The sequence below is a fragment of the Pan troglodytes genome, chromosome 20 (assembly GCF_028858775.2).
Source record: "Pan troglodytes isolate AG18354 chromosome 20, NHGRI_mPanTro3-v2.0_pri, whole genome shotgun sequence".
NCBI lineage: Eukaryota > Metazoa > Chordata > Mammalia > Primates > Hominidae > Pan > Pan troglodytes.
Genome location: NC_072418.2, coordinates 9,253,419 through 9,275,371, shown reverse-complemented (window position 1 = coordinate 9,275,371; position 21,953 = coordinate 9,253,419). Strand labels below are relative to the sequence as shown.

General features: G+C 43.9%; 1 protein-coding gene across 4 annotated transcripts in view; it reads right to left on the bottom strand.

Annotated features, from left to right (window-relative positions):
* ADGRE1 (adhesion G protein-coupled receptor E1) overlaps positions 1-21,648 on the bottom strand; it is a 55,102-nt gene extending 33,454 nt beyond the window's left edge. For 3 of the 4 annotated variants that reach the window (XR_010153519.1, XM_063800465.1, XM_063800466.1), the window contains exons 1-11: positions 21,561-21,648; positions 18,449-18,511; positions 12,459-12,602; positions 11,690-11,845; positions 11,447-11,566; positions 10,313-10,711; positions 6,974-7,120; positions 5,045-5,185; positions 4,813-4,959; positions 2,457-2,545; positions 211-294 (exon numbers count right to left, since the gene is read on the bottom strand). Coding sequence is in view for 3 of the 4 variants with exons in the window: in XM_063800465.1 (XP_063656535.1) it covers positions 211-294; positions 2,457-2,545; positions 4,813-4,959; positions 5,045-5,185; positions 6,974-7,120; positions 10,313-10,711; positions 11,447-11,566; positions 11,690-11,845; positions 12,459-12,602; positions 18,449-18,511; positions 21,561-21,591 (1,521 nt within the window). In the remaining variant the exon portion in view is untranslated. The remainder of the gene's footprint in view (positions 1-210; positions 295-2,456; positions 2,546-4,812; positions 4,960-5,044; positions 5,186-6,973; positions 7,121-10,312; positions 10,712-11,446; positions 11,567-11,689; positions 11,846-12,458; positions 12,603-18,448; positions 18,512-21,560) is intronic. The other variant, XM_016934843.3, reaches the window with a different exon arrangement.
* Between the last annotated feature and the right edge of the window lie 305 nt (positions 21,649-21,953).

The following is a 21,953-nucleotide window of genomic DNA, read 5'->3' as shown; positions in this document are numbered from 1 at the left end:
TTTGTATTTGTAGTACAGACAGGGTTTCATCATGTTGGCTAGGTTGGTCTTGAACTCCTGACCTCAAGTGATTCATCCGACTCAATCTCCCAAAGTGCTGGGATTATGGGTGTGAGCCACCACGCCCAGCCATAAAGACATCTTTCTGCACCCAAAGTGTGCCCAGGATGTTTGAAACTCAAAACACAATTTAAAAGACCCAATCGTTACCTTCAGAGAAACTACGGTCGTTTTATTTTCACACACTTTGTCCAGAACGCTGAAGATGTTATTTATTTGTGCACAAAAGGAGACCTGCGTCCCAGAAAAAAAAAAAAAGAGCATTTGTGAGCATGAATTGATGTATTCCCCCAAGCATATAATCTACAAATTAGCCCATAAAGCCCATCATATGAGGTGGCTCTGAATTCCTGAGTCTCTAGAATTCTCAGGGAAATTAAAACTCATTACTTGATCAGAATTAGAATCACATCACCTTTTCCTTCCATGAATAAAAAAAGCAAACATAAACAAATAGCAAAACTACTTAGTGATTGCCGAAACCAGCTCAATCGGGGACACCCTAAGCCAGTGGCGCTAGAGAAATTATAGACACACACACAGGAATATAGAGGTGTGAAGTGGGAAATCAGGGGTCTCACAGCCTTCAGAGCTGAGAGCCTTGAACAGAGATTTACCCAAGTGTTTATTAACAGCAAGCCAGTGATAAGCATTGTTTCTATAGATATTAGATTAACTAAAAGTATCCCTTATGGGAAATGAAGGGATGGGCCGAAATAAAGGGATGGGTCTGGCTAGTTATCTGCAGCAGGAGCATATCCTTAAGGCACAGATGGCTCATGCTATTGTTTGTGGTTTAAGAACGCCTTTAAGCGATTTTTCTGCCCTGGGCTGGGCAGGTGTTCCTTGCCCTCATTCCGGTAAACCCAGAACCTTCCAGTGTGGGTGTTATGGCCATCATGAACACGTCACAGTGCTGCAGAGATTTTGTTTATGGCCAGTTTTGGGGCCAGTTTATGGCCAGATTTTGGGGGGCCTGTTCCCAACCAGTGATATTAAAAGAAGAGGAAATGTATGAACTAACAGTGGTCCATGTGGAATATTATTCAGCCATAAAAAGGAATGGAGTTCTCTGACATGTACTACAGCATGAAAGAACCTTGAAAATATCATGCTAAGTGAAAGAAGCCAGACACAAAGGAGCAAACATTGCATGATTCCATTTCTGTGAAATGTCAAGAATAGACAAATCCACAGAGACAGAAAGCTGATTAGTGTTTGCCATGGGCTAGTGGGAGGGGAGAATGGGGAGTGACTGCTTAGTGATAAAAATATTCCAGAACTTGGCTGAGCACGGTGCTCACACCTGTAATCCCAGAACATTGGGAGGCTGAGGCAGGTGGATCATTCAAGGTCAGGAGTTTGAGACCAGTCTGGCCAACATGGCAAAACCCCATCTCTACTAAAAACACAAAAATTAGCCAGGCATGGTGGTGGGTGCCTGTAGTCCCAGCTATTTGGGAGGCTGAGGCAGAAAGAATTGCTTGAACCCAGGAGGCGGAGGTTGCAGTGAGCCAAGATCACCCCACTGCACTCCAGCCTGGGCAACAGAGGAAGACTCCATCTCAAAAAAAAATTTCTAGAACTAGATTGAAGTGATGATTGCGTAACATTGTGAATGGTTTAAGTGCCACTGAATTGCACACTTTAAAATAGTTAAAGTGGTGAATTTTATGTTATGTGTACCTCACCACAATTAAAAAAGAAAAACAGTGGTACAAGGCACGTGGGAATCCCACAGCCAATTTACAAGCTCATATTTAGAATAGTGACATTGATTTCTAAAGAGGTCATGGAGTCTTTACTCATTGTAATGACTTCGTTAGACAGTCAGGATGTCCAAATTCCTTCTGGCCTGGCTGGCTGTGTAACACCCCCACACCAACATTACTCAGTTGCAGCATCAACACCTTCACTGGCAGGAAGACTCCAATATATTCTCCCGTTCTTTTATTAAGAGAATCCTCAAATTTTAGATAGGCAAACATTCTCTCTTCCCAGCTTCCCTTGCAGCTAGGTGGGACCATGTGACTAATTTCTACCCAATCAGGTGCAAGCAGAAGTGGTGCTGGATCATACGCTTAAAGAGAAGGACCGTGCTTTTCGCTTCTTCTTCTCCCCTTCCCACAAGCTGGAATGCAGATGTGAGGGCAGGAGCTGGAGCAGCCACCTTGGGCCACAAAGTGGGAGTCTTGTGTTGATGCTGGCAGAGCATAATGGAGCCATGGTATGAGCTCTGCACAGCTTACACTCAGCAGGTTACAGAGGAGAAAAATAAACTGCTGTCTGGTTTTGGCCACTATTACTTTTGCCTTTGTTACAACTGCAAAAACAACATTCTACCTAAATGGCTTCTAAGAAAACCTCAAAAACTAGGAACCTTAAAAAATACTTGCATATGCAGGTTTCACTGCGGTTCCCTCTTGGCATTGCTGGATCTGCTTCTTATCGGGTATCATATCTTCCTTACATTTGAAGAGAACCCCTAGGATGAAAACAACAGCAACCAAACCAAACTTCAACCTCAGCAAAATATGATGAAAATTCCAGTCTGATTTCATGTCCTCCCTTCCCTGACTTAAAATCCATCTATTACCCTAATACACAAGGGGGAAAATGAACAAACCACAACTACACACTACAACATGAAGGACGTGTTTACTACAACACACAATTTTCTAATTTGCTCTGTTTCACTCAATATCATGCCTCTTAGAGGCAATCATGCGTATGACTGTGGATGTATGTCTTTTATATGTGTGACTTCTCACTCAATATTGTGTCCCTGCACAGCTTACACTCTAAGAGGCATGAAATCAAGTGAAACAGCAAATTAGAGAAGTCATACATATAAAAGACATACATCTATAGTCATATGTAGTATATCATTTTTACAAAGCTCCAAACACAAGCAATACTAGGCAGATATTGTTTAGGGGTATGTACCACGGGAAAATATTTTTTTAAGTAGGGAGATAATAAACACAAAATTCCAAGTGGCTGTCTAAGGAGGATACAAGGAGATAGAGTGGAGAAGAAACATATAAGAGAACCAGCGACATTGATGATATTATCTTTATTATATTTGGAAATACATCAGATATATTCATTTGCTTGTTATACTTCATTGCCTCCAATAAGTTACACATATTTTTAATGTAATAAATAATACATAATTTAACAGTTTTAAACCTTTCACGGTTCCCCATTATTCTTGTGGGGGGGGAAAGGACTCTGAAATTCTTTTTTAAAAGAAAGGTTGGCCAGGCACGGTGGCTCACACCTGTAATCCCAGCACTTTGAGAGGCCGAGGTGGGAGGATCACGAGATCAGGAGTTCAAGAACAGCTTGGCCAACATGGTGAAACCCCATCTCTACTAAAAATACAAAAATTAGCTGGGCGTGGTGATGGGCACCTGTAATCCTAGCTACTCGGCAGGCTGAGGCAGAAGAATCGCTTGAACCTGGGAGGTGGAGATTGCAGTGAGCTGAGATCACGCCACTGCACTCCAGTCTGGGCGACAGAGTGAGACTCCATAAAATAAAAGAAAAAGAAAAAAAAAAAAAAAGACAGGGTCTCACTCTGTCACCCAGGCTTGAGTGCAGTGGCATGAGCACAGCTCACTGCAGCCTCAACCTCCCAGGCTCAAGTGATCCTCCCACTTCAGCCTTCTGAGTAGCTAGGACTACAAGCCCATGCTACTACACCTGGCTAATTTTTTATCATTATTTTTTGTGGAGACGGAGTCTTGCAATGTTGCCCAGGCTGGTCTTGAATTCCTGGCCTCAGGTGATCCTCTCACCTTGGCTTCCCAAAGTGCTGTTTATAGGTATGTCACTGCATCCAGCCCTTTCAAAATTCTTCACAAGCCACCAAGACCCTGCAGAATCTGACCTGTCTCCACTTCATCAGATATGTCTACTGACACTTCCCCTTGTCCTCATTTGGTGTGAGCCTCAGGACCTTTGCATCTGCTATAACCCAGAACAGCATGATCTCCATTCTTCCTCTAGAGAAGTCCTTCTCCTCCTTCAGGTTTCTGCTTAAATGTTGTTTGCTTGGAGCATAATCAATATCCTATTAGCCACTTCAAAGCACACTATGTTTTGGCCGGGCGCAGTGGCTCATGCCTGTAATCCCAGCACTTTGGGAGGCCAAGGTGGGCTGATCACGAGGTCAGTAGATTGAGACCATCCTGGCTAACATGGTGAAAACCCGTCTCTACTAAAAATACAAAAAAATTAGCCAGGCGTGGTGGTGGGCGCCTGTAGTCCCAGCTACTCGGGACTCTGAGGCAGAAGAATGGCATGAACCCAGGAGGGAGGTGGAGCTTGCAGTGAGCCAAGATCCTGCCACTGTACTCCAGCCTGGGTGAAAAAAAAAAAAAAAAAAAAAAAAAAGCACACTTTTTTTTTGTTATCTCATTCATAGTTATAATTAAATAATTGTGTGTGTGTGTGTTCTGGCTCCTTCCCTAGACTATAAGCTACAAGAGGACAAGAATCATGCCTATCATATTCAGGACCAAATCTTCAGTGCCTACTGCAGGGGCCTGTTTAACTAATTAATTAATTAATTAATAGGTACTCCAAAAATCATTTGTTGAAAGAGTAAATGGATGAAGAAGAAAAAGAAACAATATGTGGATGAGGCAACACTAAGAGGAAGATCCCGAGGTTGGGTAGAATGAGAATTTTCCAACCAAAGCCAGAAACAGATTCCATTGCCAAGACATACAAAGAGATTATTACTTTGGCAGCTGAAGTTGCCATCTTTCTGGGAGCCTTCTGGATTGGGATGAAAGCCTGCAATGCAGCCACAGCTGTAGGAGCCCAGGGCATTGGTGCAGATAGAATTAGGACCACAGGTTGGTGGATCTTGGCGGCACTCATCAATATCTGCAAAGAACTGGAGAATATCAAGAAACCCAGAAGAGCAAAGAGAAATGTCTTTTCTGGATTGTCCATCAAACTCTGTGCTCACCTCTACATTCCACTTCTTGGTCTGTGAAATTCAAATGTCCATTGCTTGGTGCAAAGCCAGGGTGGCAGGTGCAAAAGTAGCTCCCAGGAGTGTTGGTGCATGTTGAATTGATGGGGCACATTTCAGTGCATTCATCAATATCTGTGGGGTACAGAATGGGTGTGGAGCCAAGTTGGCCAATGAGCCAACAAAATCATGCTTCCCTTTGCAAAATATGGAGTCGTGTTTCACTAGAAAATGGTGTCCCAGCCAGGGACTACATTTCCCAGAACCCTCTGCATCTAGGTGAGGTCATGTGACTACTTTTCACTCATGGAATATGAGAGCCATGATATATGTCACTTCAGGGCCAAGGTGGTCAAGAAGTGGGTGTGACTTCTCTCCTCCCTCTTTCACCTCAACTGGCTAAACCAGGAACACCAAGGCTCTAAGGAATGCAAGAACCAAAAGATGGAGAGAGATTGAACTCCTTTATCACCATGTGGAGAAAAGCTGCCCATCAGCCAGGTATATCCATATTGAATTATTATGAGAGTGATACATTTCTATTATGCTAAGCTAGTAATGAGGCAGGAAACAGGACTCAACTCCAGAGGAGGGACTTGGACACTGGACAAAATTGAGGACTACCTAAAACAAGGACAGAGTGGAAGCAGCTTTCCATAAGACATGCCCACCAGTGTGCCAGGTCAGTTTACCATTGCCATGGCAATATTGGGGAGTTACTGCCCCTTTCTATGGCAATGACTCAATGACCCAAAAGTTACTACCCCTTCCCTAGAAATTTTTGCATAAACCACCTGTTAATCTGCATATTATTAAAAGTAGGTATAAGTATGACTGCAAAACTGCCCTGAGCTGCTGCTCTCTGCCTATGAAGCAGCCCTGCTCTGCAGGAGCTGTAACACTTACAGAACTGTAACACTGCTTCTTCAATAAAGCTGTTTTCTTCTACCTCTGGCTTGCCCTTGAATTCTCTCTTGGGCAAAGCCAAGAACCCTTGTGAGCTAAACCCCACTTTGGGACTTACCTGTCCCGAATAAAAAATTAGCTGGGCATGGTGGCACACACCTGTAATCCCAGCTACTCAAGAGGCTGAGGCAGAAGAATTGCTTGAACCTGGGAGGCAGAGGTGGCAGTAAGCTGAGATCATGCCACTGCACTCCAGCCTGGGCGACAGACCAAGACTCCATCTCAAAAACAAAAAACAGGCTGGGCACAGTGGCTCATGCCTGTAATCCAAACGCTTTGAGAGGCCGAGGCAGGCAGATTACCTGGGGTCAGGAGTTTGAGACCAGCCTGGCCAACACGGTGAAACCTTGTCTCTACTAAAAATACAAAAATTAGCTGGATGTGGTGCCACATGCCTGTAATCCCATCTACTTGGGAGGCTGAGGCAGGAGAATTGCTTGAACCCAGGAGGGGGAGGTTGCAGTGAGCCGAGATTGCACCACTGCACTCCAGCCTGGGCAACAGAGCAAGACTCCATCTCAAAACAAAACCAAAAAACAAAAAAAACCCCAAAAAACAACAAACAAACAAACAAACAAACAAAAAGAGGCACACAGTGGAGGGGTTGAGAACATGGACATTCTGGGTTCATAGCCTGGCTCTGTCACTTACAGGCTGTTTGTTCATGGGTGCTATGGACTGAATGGTGCCCCTCCTCCAAATTCCTATATGGAAGCCCTAAGCCCCAATGGGATGTTATTTGGAGATGTTATTTACTGCTCTATCCCCAGTGCCTAGAATAGTGCCACGTATACTGTAAGTGCTCAAGAGGTATTTCTTTAATGAGTGAATGAATGATTATTGGCTTCAGATTTGCAGATGAAAGTCTCAAACTCAACCAAGACCCACCCTAATCCCCTCACTGCTGTCTTTTCAAACAGACTTGGACCTGACTTCTCAGAAGACACCCCCACCTACCTTCACACGATGCTTCGAGACCCTGGAAACTCAAGTGGCCACTGCTGGATTCAAATCCTGGGTTGCAGAAACAAGAGTAGTTTCCAACAGTGTTATTACAAGTTGCATGCTCTGGACAAGCTCTTGGATCTGCACATTCATCCACATCTGAAGAGTGGAAGAGAAAACCCAGGTCAAGGTAAATGAGAAAGCAAGGAGTAGAGACTACAAATAGGAGATGCACTCTGAGTGTTGATTTTCAGCAGACAGGGCTGATGCTCCCCAATATCCATGTTCCCCCCTTCTTCCCAGGCACACAGTGGGACATATTTCCCAGTCCCTTCTTTCAGTAGGCATGGCCATGAGAGCAAATTCTAGCCAATAGCATGTAAGCAGAAGGGTGGCAAATAGTTTCAAAACATAATTATCAGAGATTGCAGAAGTAGCCATAGTCCTTTACTTCTCTCTGTATTTACACCCCAAGATGTAGATTGCAAGAGATGTGACTTTACCATACCTTGCACTAAGAGGTGGAGTCTGTTTCTCTACCCCTTAAATACAGCTGGCCCTATGACTTGCACTGACCAATAGAAGACAGTGAAGTAATGAGGTGTTAATTCCAAACCTGGGCCTCAAGAGACCTGTTGGCTTCTGTTCATTCTATTGGGCCTCTGATCTCTGCCATATGAACAAGCCCCTGACTAGCCTAATGAAGAACAAAAGACCAAATGGGAGAGAAATGAATCATCCCAGATGAGCCCCAGACATGTGAGACCCATTCCCTCCTCCTTGTAATAATGTAACAATACAGTTGAGGACTGCATTCCCAGCTTCTCTTGCAGCTAGGTGTAGCTACATGGTGAAAATCTGGCTAAGGAGAATAAATAGAAGTGATGTGTGCACCATCTGGTCATGCCCTTGAAAAGAAAGAGCATACTCTACACTTCTTCTCCCTTTTCACCTGGGCTGGAAGATGGACAGAGTGGGGTGATCCATTCCCAACCATGGGGATGAGGCTCACACCTAAGGTGGGAGAGGCAACAAGACAAAAGCCCAGCCAAGATCAGCTGACTGCAGACACAAGAACAAGACCAGTTGAGACCAAAAGATCTGGCTAGAATAGACCACTTAAAATGTCAACTCATGGAATCAAGCGCTAAATATATGGTGGTTGTTTTTAGACACCAATTTTTAAGACAATTTGTTACCCAGTGGTAGCTCACCGCTACAAATGGAGTAGCAAAGGCAGAGATGATTTCAAACATCTCTTAAACTAAGCCGGGGGATATAATGAGGGCTTGACCACTCCTTGCCTTTCTCAATGGAGTCACCATCCCATAAATGAATGTGGAGAATAACAATGCACTAGACACAGGAAGATGGAGCTCTTGTCTCTTGGTGAGGACATTCTGGCTGCAGTGTAGAGGATGGATTGGAGAGAATAAGACTGAAAAAGGCAAGACTAGAGAGGAGGCTGCTGCAGTGATGATCAAGCCTGAACCAAGGATGGAAAACAGTGGAGGAATTCAACACATATTTATTTATATATTTATTTTTGAGACAAGGTCTTGCTCTGTTATCCAGGCTGGAATGCAGTGATGCAAGCATAGTGCACTGCAGCCTCAACCTCCCGGTTTCAAGTGATCCTCCCACCTCAGCCTCCTGAGTAGCTGGGACCACAGGCACATGCCACCACACTTGGCTAATTTTCTAATTTTTTTTTTTTTTTTTGTAGAGACAGGGTCTCACTATGTTGCCCAGGCTGGTCTCAAACTCTTGGTCTTAAGCGATTCTCCCATCTCAGCCTCCCTAAGTGCTGGTATTATAGGTGTGAGCCACCACACCCAGTCTCAAAACATATTTAGCAGGTAGATTCCCCAAGGTGTGATGACTGCTTTAATGTGAAGGGAGAGAAAAGATTAAAGATAACTTTCTTTTTTTTTTTTGAGATGGAGTCTCGCTCTGTCACCCAGGCTGGAGTGCAGTGGTGTGATCTCGGCTCACTGCAAGCTCTGCCTCCTGGGTTCACACCATTCTCCTGCCTCAGCCTCCTAAGTAGCTGGGATTACAGGCACGCGCCACCAGGCCCAGCTATTTTTTTTTGTATTTTTAGTAGAGATGGGGTTTCACCTTGTTAGCCAGGATGGTCTCCATCTCCGACCTCGTGATCTGCCCGCCTTGGCCTCCCAAAGTGCTGAGATTACAGGCGGGAGCCACTGCGCCCGGCTAATTAAAGATAACTTTCAACTGTTAATTCAAATACCTTTTAGGGGAACGTTCTGAAGTTTAGACTTTAGAATCTCCCCAGAATAGGTTTTGTGTGTTTTGTTCTTCTTGTTGTTGTTGGGTTTTTTTTTTTTTTTTGAAACAGACTCTTGCTCTGTTGCCCAGGTTGGAGTGCAATGGCACAATCTCAGCTCACTGCAACCTCCGCCTCCCAGGTTCAAGCAACTCTCCTGCCTCAGTCTCCCGAGTAGCTGGGACTACAGGCGCCTGCCACCATGCCCGGCTAATTTTTTGTATTTTTAGTAGCGACAAGGTTTCACCATGTTTGCCAGGCTAGTCTTGAACTCCTGACCTCAAGTGATCCATCGGCCTTGGCCTCCCAAAGTGCTGGTATTACAGGCGTGAGCCACCGCACCCAGCCCAGAATAAGGTTTTTCCACCTCAGCACTATTGGCATTTAGGGTCAGATTATTCTTGGTTGTGGGGGCCTTTCTGTGCATTATAGAATGTTTAGCAGCATCTCTGATCTTTTCCCAGTAGATGCCATACACAGCACCTCTCCCCACCATCACCAGTTGGGACAATCAAAAATATCTCCAGATGTTGCCAATGACCCCTGGGGGAAATATCGGTCTGGAGACAAGTGCACCCCATTATATTCTGATACCATTGTTTGACTTATAGTAGGTCCTCAGCAGGAGTTCATATCCCAGCTCTTCCACTTAATATTTGCATATAGTTCACAGATCCTATAAAGCAATTACACAATTGAGATCACAAAGCAAGTAGCTAGCAACACTGTGACAGGAACAAAACCCTCAAATATCAATATTAACCTTGAACAGAAATGGCCTCATGCTCCACTTAAAAGATATAGATTATTAAACCAGATAAAAATTTTTGTAAAAAAGACCAACCCATGTGCTGCCTACAAGAGACCTACCTAACATGTAAAGACACCCACAGGCCCAAAGTAAAGGGATAGAAAAAGATATAGGCAACTATATATTTTTACCTCTCTGAGCCCCAATTTTCTCATCCCTACATGAGAAAATCCTTTTCTCATATGGTCTTCCAGTGAGATGACCCTTAATTAATTAAGCAGGTAAATAATAAAGAGATGGTCATGTATACCTTCACAGGTGGAGTTTCTAGAGATGAATCCAACTTGACAGCTGCAACTGTAGCTTCCCATGGAGTTGACACAGTCAGAATGCTCAGGGCAGACCGTGCTGCTGAGGCACTCATTGATATCTGAGAAGCAGTGGAAGAGGGTGAGCAGATAAGAAATTGGGTGCCTCAGTTCAGAAATACATGAACTCACCCCACTGATAGATGTCCACCCAAGACCCATCCCTGGGAGCCTGAGAGCATTACCAGTACAAGAGAAATTGCCCAGCTTTCCTAGGACCCAGTCATTTCCAGTGGGAGAAGAGAAACCATGTAAACAGCTGCACTTGTACCTCCCCGACAGGTTTTTGCAGGATGAGTTAGGACCACAGGGCTGGGGGCTTTGAGAACATTCATCAATATCTACACAGAGAGTTGGAGTTAGAAATTTGCTTATACTAGATAGAAGACTGTATTTTGCAAAAAAAAAAAAAAAGTTAAAACAATATCTCCCATCCCATATGCACTTCACTTTGGTACTTCTTCCATCAAGCAATGGAAGGTATGTTCCCATCTTGAATCTGAGCATGCTTGTGACTATGGTGGAAGTGACACTAGGTCATAAAAATATCATGTACTTCCACCTTGTTCTCTTGGGATGCTTATCCTTGGAATCCAACCACCATATTGTGAGGAAACTCAACCATCCATGAAATTTTACAGTGACCAGGAATTATTTACATGATCAGAGAGAGGAAGGGTGGGGAAGTAGGAAGGAAGGAAGGAAGGAAATCATGTTTGCTAGCAATACTAGCTAGCAATGCTGTGACAGGAACAAAACCCTCAAATATCAATATTAACCTTGAACAGAAATGGCCTCATGCTCCACTTAAAAGATATAGATTGTTAAACCCGACAAAAATTTTTTTAAAAAGACCCAACCATGTGCTGCCTACAAGAGACCTACCTAACATGTAAAGACACCCACAGGCTCAAAGTAAAGGGATAGAAAAAGATATAAGCAACTATATATTTTTACCTCTCTGAGCCCCAATTTTCTCATCCCTACATGAGAAAATCCTTTTCTCATATGGTCTTCCAGTGAGATGACCCTTAATTAATTAAGCAGGTAAATAATAAAGAGATGGTCATGTATACCTTCACAGGTGGAGTTTCTAGAGATGAATCCAACTTGACAGCTGCAACTGTAGCTTCCCATGGAGTTGACACAGTCAGAATGCTCAGGGCAGACCGTGCTGGTGAGGCACTCATTGATATCTGAGAAGCAGTGGAAGAGGGTGAGCAGATAAGAAATTGGGTGCCTCAGTTCAGAAATACATGAACTCACCCCACTGATAGATATCCACCCAAGACCCATCCCTGGGAGCCTGAGAGCATTACCAGTACAGGAGAAATTGCCCGGCTTTCCTGGGACCCAGTCATTTCCAGTGGGAGAAGAGAAACCATGTAAACAGCTGCACTTGTACCTCCCCGACAGGTTTTTGCAGGATGAGTTAGGACCACAGGGCTGGGGGCTTTGAGAACATTCATCAATATCTAGACAGAGAATTGGAGTTACAAATTTACTTATACTAGATAGAAGACTGTATTTTGCAAAAAAAAAAAAAAAAAAAAAAAAGTTAAAACAATATCTCCCATCCCATATGCACTTCACTTTGGTACTTCTTCCATCAAGCAATGGAAGGTATGTCCCCATCTTGAATCTGAGCATGCTTGTGACTATGGTGGAAGTGACACTAGGTCATAAAAATATCATGTACTTCTACCTTGTTCTCTCAGGATGCTTATCCTTGGAATCCAGCCACCATATTGTGAGGAAACTCAACCATCCATGAAATTGTACAGTGACCAGGAATTATTTACATGATCAAAGAGAGGAAGGGTGAGGAAGTAGGAAGGAAGGAAGGAAGGAGGAAAATCATGTTTGCTAACAACACTAGCTAGCAATGCTGTGACAGTAACAAAACCCCCACATATCAATATTAACCTTGAACAGAAATGGCCTAATGCTCCACTTAAAATATATAGATTGTTACACCAGATTTTAAAAAAAAGTTGGGGGTGGGGGAGTACCTACATTCAATACCCAGCCAGCTTTGACTTGATTTTCCTACCAAATGCTGGAGGGTTTGAGGGGACATGAACTCACCTTTGCATTGCACTCCTGGACCCTTGAAGTGATTTTGCCCATTGCTGGACAGGAAGCCTCGTTTGCAAGTGCAATAGTAACTGTCCACTGTGTTGGTGCAGGTGGCATAAGCTGGGCACAAGGTACTGTCTCTACAGTTATTACCTAGGCAGTGTATAAAGAAAAGTTTAGATAAGATTAGAGCATTAGAGTGAGGCTGCAAGGGAACCCAGCATACAAAGGTGGAGGTGACTGTTATGGGTTGGATTGTGTTCCTCCCAAAAGATACGTTACAGTCCTAAACCCTGGTACCTGTGAATTTCATCTTATTTGGAAACTGGGTCTTTGTAGATGCAATTAAGATAAAAGTTAAGATGAAGTAGTGCTGGAGTAGGGTGGGCCACAGGTGTCCTTATAAGAAGAGAAGAGACATACAGACATGCACAGGGACAGTGCCACGCAACAGTGGAAACCGGGATCAGAGTGATATGTCTAGAAGCCAAGGAACACCAAGGATTGCCAGCAATAACAAAAGCCTTAAAAAAAGGCATGGAACAGATTCTGCCCTATAGCCTTTGGAGAAAGACTGGCCCTGCCAATACCTTGAATTCACACTTCTGGACTCCAGAACTTGAAGAGAATAAATTTCTGTCATTTTAAGCAGCCCTAGGAAACTGATACAGCAACCAATCATATTTAACCGTGTACCTCAAAGATCCTAGACCCTTTCTACTCAGAGTAGGGTCTGTGAGTCAGCCACATAAGCATCGCCTGGGAGTTAGATGGAAATGCTAAATCCATTGAATCAGAATCTGCATTTAAACAAGATCCCAGGTGATGTGTGTGCACAGGGAAGTTTGAGAAGCACTCATCTGGATCCTTGCTACCCAAAGTATCCACAGACCAGTATCACCTGCCTCCCCTTGGATTCCAAGAACATCTTGGAAAATCAGGTACTGATTCAGCAGGTCTGGGGAAGGGGGCCGGGGATTTTGCATTTCTAACAAGTGCCCGGAGGATGCCAATTCTGTTGCTCCATGGATCACACCATGAACATCCAAGCACCAGACAGAAAAGTGTGAGAGTGAAAACTGCAAATTTCGGGACAAGGCAGATCTGAGTTCAAGTTCCAGCAGCAAACCTCAAAGCCAAGAATGGTAGCTGTTCCCCCAAACCCATTCCACCCTCTTCCTTATAATAATAGAACCAACCAGTTTAGGACTGCATTCCCAGCTTCTCTTGCAGCTAGCTGTGGCCACCTGGTGAAAATCTGGCCAAGGAGAATGAATGGAAGTGATGTGTGTACTGTCTGGTCACACCCTTGAAAAGAAAGAGCATACTCTACACTTTTTCTCCCTTTTCACACGGGCTGGAAGATGGACAGACTGGGGTGATCCATTTCCAACCATGGGGATGAGGCTCACGCCTAAGGTTGGAGAGGCAACAAGGCAAAAGGCACCTGGGAGATGGAATGACCTCCTAGGCAAGGTTGTTCCACGACCCTGTTCCATCTTCAAGTTGGAGATTTATGAGACAGATAAAAATAAACATCTGCATTGTTTCATTCATAGTTATTTTGTTTCTATGGAAACAATCAACACTCTATCCTAGCCAATCCAATCTTGGGACAAGTGATTTCACATCTCTGTACCTCAGGTTGCCTGTTTAGCCACCACATTTAATAAGCCTCCAAGCCCTGTTGATCCCCCTTCCCAAATATAATTTGACAATTACCCATTTAACCCCACCACCTTGGCTATGCCTGATCCAGATCTTCCTCTGAATTTAACATTTCTATATACCCCATTGTCCTCCACAATCTTCTACTCCACATCATGGTCATCTTTGAATGCACATTTGATCTCCTACCTCCACCCCTTGCCTATAATGCTCTTTATTCTCCTTAGAAATAAAACTCAAATTACTCAACATGAACTGCAAAGCCCCCAGTGACCAGACCCAACCACATCATTCAGCCTCATCATGTCAGTTTCTCTTTGCACTCCATTTCTAGCCTTCCTACCGCAGGGCCTTTGCACACGCTGTTCCCTCTGCCTCTGCTTGGCCTGGCCAGCTTCCACTCATTTTTCAGATCTTGCTTTAGCATCACTTCCTCCAGGAAGCCTTCCCTGACTCCTCCACAGCTCCCTGAGCTCTTCTTTTATGGAATTCATCAAAACCGTGACTGCTTGATTGTTTCAGTGAGTTGCTCCTTCATGGCCACCTTCACCACCACACTGTGAGCTTCAAAAGGACAAGACCACAGGTGGGAGCAGGCTCCCAGGTGCTAGGAAAGAGGCTCACTTGCTGCTGTCATCCTTGTGGCAGGCAGAATAACAGACCCTTCCAAGAGGACCATGTCCTAATCCCTGAAACCTGTGAATATGTTATGGTCCATGGCGAAGGAGGAATTAAGGTTGCAGATGGAATTAAGGTTGCTAATCATGCTGATCTCAAGATGGGCATATTATCTTGGATCATCCAGGGGCAATGAATGTAACCACAAGAGTCTTTATAAGTGAAAGCTGAAACCAAGAAAAGCATTGTCAGAGTGACGTGATGTAAGAAAGAGCTGGCCAGCCATTGCTGGCTTTGAAGTTGGGGGAAGGGGACATGAGCCAAGAAACATGGTTGACCCTAGATACAGGAAAAAGTAAGAAAATAGTTCTTCCGTAGAGCATCCAGAAGGAACGCAGCTCTGCCATTGCCTCTATTTTAGCCCAGTGGGACCCATTTCAGACTTCTGACCTCCAGAATGATAGGTAAGTTTTTTTTGTTTTAAGCGACCAAGTTTGTGGCAATTTGTTACAGCAGCCACGGGAAATGAACACCATTCCCAATACCCATATGTGAAAATAAAACATGACTCAGAGAGGTTGAGTGACTTACCCAAAGACACACAGCTGGAGAGCAGCAGAGCCAGACCTTTCAAAATCCAAAGTACATGCAAGAGATGGAATCCACCTAAGTGTCTATCAGTGGATGAATGGGTGAGGAAGATGTCGTATACGTACTCAATGGAATATCATTCAGCCATAAGAAATAATGAAATCGGGCAGGCGTGATGGCTCACGCCTGTAATCCCAGCACATTGGGAGGCCGAGGCGGGCAGATCACCTGAGATCGGGAGTTCGAGACCAGCCTGACCAACATGAAGAAGCCCCCGTCTCTACTAAAAATAAAAAAAAATTAGCCAGGCATGGTGGTTCATGCCTGTAATCCCAACTACTCAGGAGGCTGAGGCAGGAGAATCACTTGAACTGGGGAGGCGGAGGTTGCGGTGACCCAAGATTGCGCCATTGCACTCCAGCCTGGGCAACAAGAGCAAAACTCCATCTCAAAAAAATAAAAAATTAAAAAAGAAAGAAAGAATGAAATCCCATCATTTGCAGAAACATGGATGGAACTGGAAGACTGGAGGACATTATGTTAAGTGAAATAAACCAGACACAGAAAGACAAATATTGCGTGTTCTCGTTCCTACGTGGGAGCTAAAAATCATCATCATCATTATCTAATGGAGGTAGAGAGCAGAATGACAATTACCAGAGGCTGGAAAGGATAGTGGGGAAGGGGGATAAAGAGGGATTGACTGGTTGGTAGAAAAACCACAGTTAGATGGAAGGAATGAGATCGAGTGCTCAGTAGCACAGTAGGGCAACTACCTATGAGTCAGGACATGTGACATTTGTCTTTCTGTGCCTGGTTTGTTTCACTTAATGACCTCCAGTTTCATCCATGTTGCTGCAAATTGTGGAATGTCATTCTTTTTATGGCCGAATAGCAATCCGTTGTGTATGCAGACCACATTGAGTTCATCCATTCATCTGTTGACGGACACTGAGGTGGATTCCATATCTTGACTATTGTGAATAGTGGAGTTGGGTTTTTTATCAAAGAAAGATGGGAGTCATGGGAGGATTTCAAGCAGAGTAGGGACACAACATAAGGTTTTAACATGAGCCTTCTGGCCACTGGTTGGAAGACGAACAATAGAAGATCAGAAATAAACTGACCAAGGAGGGGGTGACTGCACTTGTCCAGGTGAAAGATGTCAGTAGATACAACCCAGAGGGGATCAATGAAGGAAATGCAATTCAGGATTTTTTAAAGCAACACTAAGAAAATTTGCCGATGGATTGGATGTGAGGAGTGAAAAGAGAGGAACCAACGATAATGCCAACATCAATTAGGAGTATGGAAAAACTAAAAAGTATCATAAAAACAGAAGGAATGGATTATCGTGATTGTGACATTATTCACCCTGTTTTTGTTACACATTTGGTTTTGAGATCTACGTTCTTTGCTCCTATAATGTGCCTTGTTTATTTCCCTTCCCTGCATGAGGCCTCAGATGGTATCTCTCTTCTCATTTCCAGCTTCCTCTTTCATCTGTAGAGGCAACATTTCTCTATGCAGACTTCCGGCATTTTATCACTTGTGGTCTCTTAATGCTGTAAGTTTCCCATCATCCTCTTCCACTAGCCCTCTCCCTCACAACTGAAACCCACCAAGGTCAGAGTAACAACCCGGTCTTGTGGGACTAGGTACCTGTCCACCTCCCCATCTCATCTCCTGCCCTGTGTCATCAGTCACACTCACCTTCACTCGGTCCTCCAAATTCTTTCCAACCTCAGGACCTTTGCACCCACCGTTCTGGCCACCAGGCATGCCCTATCCCACCCTGCCCCTTTGCCTGGGTAACATCAATTCATCCATCCTTTAAGTCCACTGGAACATCACTTCCTTGAGAAAATTTTCCCAACCATCTCAATAAAGCCCTTTTGAAAAAGTCCTACAAAGGGGCCAGGTGCAGTGGCTCATGCCTGTAATCCCAGCACTTTGGAAGGCTGGGGTGAGCAGATCACCTAAGGAGTTCAAGACCAGCCTGGTTTCTAGTGAAACCCCGTCTCTACTAAAAATACAAAAAAAATTAGCTGGGCATGGTGGCGGGCGCCTGTAGTCCCAGCTACTCGGGAGGCTGAGGCAGGAGAATGGCGTGAACCTGGGAGGCGGAGCTTGCAGTGAACCAAGATCGCACCACTGCACTCCAGCCTGGGCAACAGAGCGAGACTCTATCTCAAAAAAAAAAAAAATGTGAAAGATGAGCTGTTAACACAATATAGACTAAGTTGCTAAGTTGCCCAAAGAAGAACCAGGAAACAGAGACACTGGGAACAGTTGTATTAGTCTGTTTTCATGCCGCTAATAAAGACATACCCGAGACTAGGTAATTTATAAGGGAAAGAGGTTTAATTTGACTCACTGTTCCACATGGCTGGGGAGGCTTCACAATCATGAGGAGCAAAATTATGTCTTACTTACACGGCAGGAGGCAAGAGAGCTTGTGCAGGGGATCTCCCATTTATAAAACCATCAGATCTCGTGAGACTTACTCACTACCACGAGAACAGTATGGGGGAAACCATCCCCCATGATTCAATTATCTCCAACTGGCCCCGCCCTTGACACGTGGGGTTTCTTACAATTTAAGGTGAGATTTGGGTGAGGACATAGCCAAACCATATCAACAACTACGAACTGACAATGTCTTTCTTCCTTTATCCAGCAAGAGTTTATGTAGAAGATGAGAGTATTTAACAAAACATAAAGAAGTCACTTTTTTTTCGCACATTGAGTTGTAGTTTGAGTAAATTCCATCCCTACTCTCGCTACACTACCATTTATAAAGCTCATACTACATACCAGGTGGTTTCCAAAGCTACCTCTTTGAATTAAAGTTTCACAACATCCCTATTGTTATCTGTATTTCACAGCTTGGGAAACTGAAGTTCAGAGAGGTTATGTGACTTATCTGAGATCACACAGCAATTCTAAGCACAAAGGAAAGAGCCTGAAGTGAGAATCAGGAGACTTGCATGTTAACCCTTGCTCTGCCGCTAACTAGCTCCCAGCAAGCATCTGGATGAGGCTCAGCTTCCTGGGATGTTTCCCGGGGAGAAAACTTTCTCTACCCCTTCAGGCATCTGCATTCTCTCTGGCCAACTTACCCTTTGTGTTTGGTTTCCGTGTGGGTCTTATGTGCCTTTCCCAGCTGTGCATAACACAACATCCTGTGAAGAAAGAAAAGCAAAACACATGAACCACCAAAAAAAAAAAAAAAAAAAAAAACCTTTTGGGCTCAACCTGCAAAATTAGTCCTGGCTTGGCCCCACAGAAATAGGTTTGAAGAGGCTAGATGTTGTCATCTAGTTAAGGAACAAACATACACTATTTTGCATAAGCTTAACAATGACCATTCCTGGTTTTCTGTACTTTGCTTTTGCTTTTCATTTTGTCTGTCTTTATCTTCTTTTTCTTTTTGATTAAATAGTTCCAGGCTAAGCACTGTGGTGCACACCTGTAATCCCAGCCCTTCGGGAGGCCAAGGTGGGTAGATTGCTTGAGCCCAGGAGTTCAAGACCAGCCTGGGCAATATGGCAAAACCCCATCTCTACAAAAAATAGAAAAACTATCTGGGCATAGTGGCACATGCCTGTAGCCCCAGCTATTCAGGAGGCCAAGTTGGGAGGATCACTTGAGACCAGCAGTTTGACACCGGCCTGGACAACACAGTGAGACTTTGTCTCTACAAAAAAAAATTTTTTTTAATTAGCTGGGTGGTGGTGACAACTTGTAGCCCCAGCTACTCAGGAGGCTGAGGTGGAAGGATTGCTTGAGCCCAGGAGATAGAGACTGCAGTGAGCCAAGATCATGCCACTGCACTCCAGCCTAGGTGACCCTGTCTGAAAAAAAAAGTTCTAGCTGATTTTCAAAAACATACATTAAAGCATGCATTCTCAAAAGGGGTGATATCTCCTCAAAGAACCCAAACTTGGTTCTCAGGAAGAGATCTTTTTAAGCTTACTCTTTTATGTATAAGATACATATGTATATACAGAAAATACATATATAGGTATACAGTATATCTGTAGTATTAACATTTCATGAGAGGGTAGGGCAATTCGTTTTTCTTTCCTTTTTTTTTTTTTTTTTTTGGGATGGAGTCTCACTCTGTCACCAGGCTGGAGTGCAGTAGCGCGATCTAGGCTCACTGCAACCACCAACTCCCTGGTTCAAGCTATTCTCCTGCCTCACTCTCCCGAGTAGCTGGGATTACAAGCACGCACCACCACGCCCAGCTAATTTTTGCATTTTTAGTAGAAACGGGGTTTCGCCATGTTGGCCAGGATGGTCTCGATCGCCTGACCTCATGATCTGCCTGCCTCAGCCTCCTAAAATGCTGGGATTACAAGCGTGAGCCACTGCGCCCTGCCCATTTTTTAGTGTTTAAAGGCAATGCAGCCCTGCAGCATTTAGGTCTCCTGCACCATCATCATTATCACCATCATTATCACTATCATCATCACCATCATCATCTTCATCATCACCATCATCATCATCATTATTATCACCATCATCACCATTATCATCATCACCATCACCATTATCACCATCACCACCATCATCATCATCACCACCATAATCACCATCATCACCATCTTCATCATCATTATCACACCATCATCACCACCATCATCATCATTATCCCTATCATCACCATTATCATCATCACCATCATCACCATCTTCATGGTCATTATCACACCATCATCATCACCATCATCTTCATTATCACTATCATCACCATTATCATCATCATCATCATCACCATCACCATCATCATCACCATCATCTTCATTATCACTATCATCACCATTATCATCATCATCATCATCACCATCACCATCATCATCACCATTTTCATCATCACTATTATAACCACCACCATCATGATCATCACCATCATTATCATCACTATCATTATGACAACTCTTTGCTGATTATCTTCAGGGCAGAATAGGGAGTGTTAATGGTTAATACCATTGCCAACACCCCAAAATAACAACTCTGCATTCCTACATTTGATGTCCACAGGCCACCTATTTCTTCTAATGTAGCCTGCCAGTCAACAAGTCCCACAGATCTAAACTCCCAAATTCTATCTATTATTACTAACAAAAATTCTTCTGCTCATTCATTAATTATTTTAGAGGTAATTCAGCATGCTGTTTAGGCATACAAAGTCTGAAGTCAAAATGCTTAGGTTTAAAAATCTGGCTTCACCAATTAATGATTGCATGGCCTTGAGGAAGTTATTTAATCTCTTTGTGCCTCAGTTTCCTCCTTGGTAAAATAGGGTATTCAGATCCACTCTTCAACAGCAGAGGAAACCCATACTTGCTACTTAGAATATGTCCCCAATATCCTCCATTCTTAAATTTGATCCAATGACCAAAACACACAAGACATAGAAGAAAAACCAGAAACACAGAAGATAAACAAGGCTGAGACAAACTGACACCTGAAGAAAGAGAAATAAGAGCACAGGAAGGGTCTATCTCATCATTCAGGACTCAGCTCGAACTGCCCCTCCTCAACCCCAGACTTCTCCCTTCAACATAACTCCCGACCACATTCTATAACAACTTCTTTCATAGCACTTATCACTACCTGAAATTCCTATGTTTACTTATTATTTGGGGCAACATAGTATAGTGGAAAAGCTTACAGACTCTGAAGTCAGACTGCCTGGCTTGAAATCCTGCCTCTACCCCTTATTGACTAAGTGGCCTTGGGAAAATTATTTTATCTCTTTTGCCTCAGTTTTCTCATTTGCAAAATAGGACTAATAATGACCAATGTCATAGAAATGTTGTGACAATTGGATACACTCTATGTTTAAAGAAGTTACAGCAGTGCTAAGTGGGCTATGATCGTCTGTGCCTTCTTTCCTGTCTGCTCCTACCCACTAGAATATCAGCCTCAAGAGTGCAGGAACTTAGTCCTTTTTTCTCACTGCTATATCCTCTAGTGCCTAGAACAGCACCTGACACACAGGACTTGCTCAGGTCAAATGCATGACTGTAGAGAAAAATCTATCCTAACAGATGGACTTCCCTGAACTATGGAATTTTGTCAAAGGTTCCCCGAATGAAGGTGTTTGCAGCATCCAGCCTGGACGTATGATCTCTTGGCTGGACCATCCATGGCCCTCCCATTTCTCCTGAAATCTATTTCCAACCCAGGCCTCCCCTAGCCCCCCATTCAGCCTCACACTCACCCCAGAAGAGGAGCAGGTTGAAGCCACGCATTATGCTGTGGTTCTGTCATTCAAAGAGAAGAAACTTTTCTACGAACGCTGGGTTTTCAGTAACCAGAAGGTGTGCGAAGAGGGGAAGGCGGAGTCAGAGTTGCTCAATGCTGCCTGGTCATCATAGCCCTTTTTGCTGAGTTGCTGCAACTAAAAGACAGCCTAGAAAATCCTAATTTCCCCCTTTCTTCACAATAAAGAGAAGTTAATCTGCCTAATGTGTATCATTCTCTCTCTCTCTCCTTCCCACCGTCTCTCCCTTTTTCTTTCCCATCAACATCTATCTCCCATCTCTCAACACCTTCTTTCCTTGCACCCAATAAAGGAGCTTCCGCTTCCTGCCTCCAGTGAAGCAAATCTCAG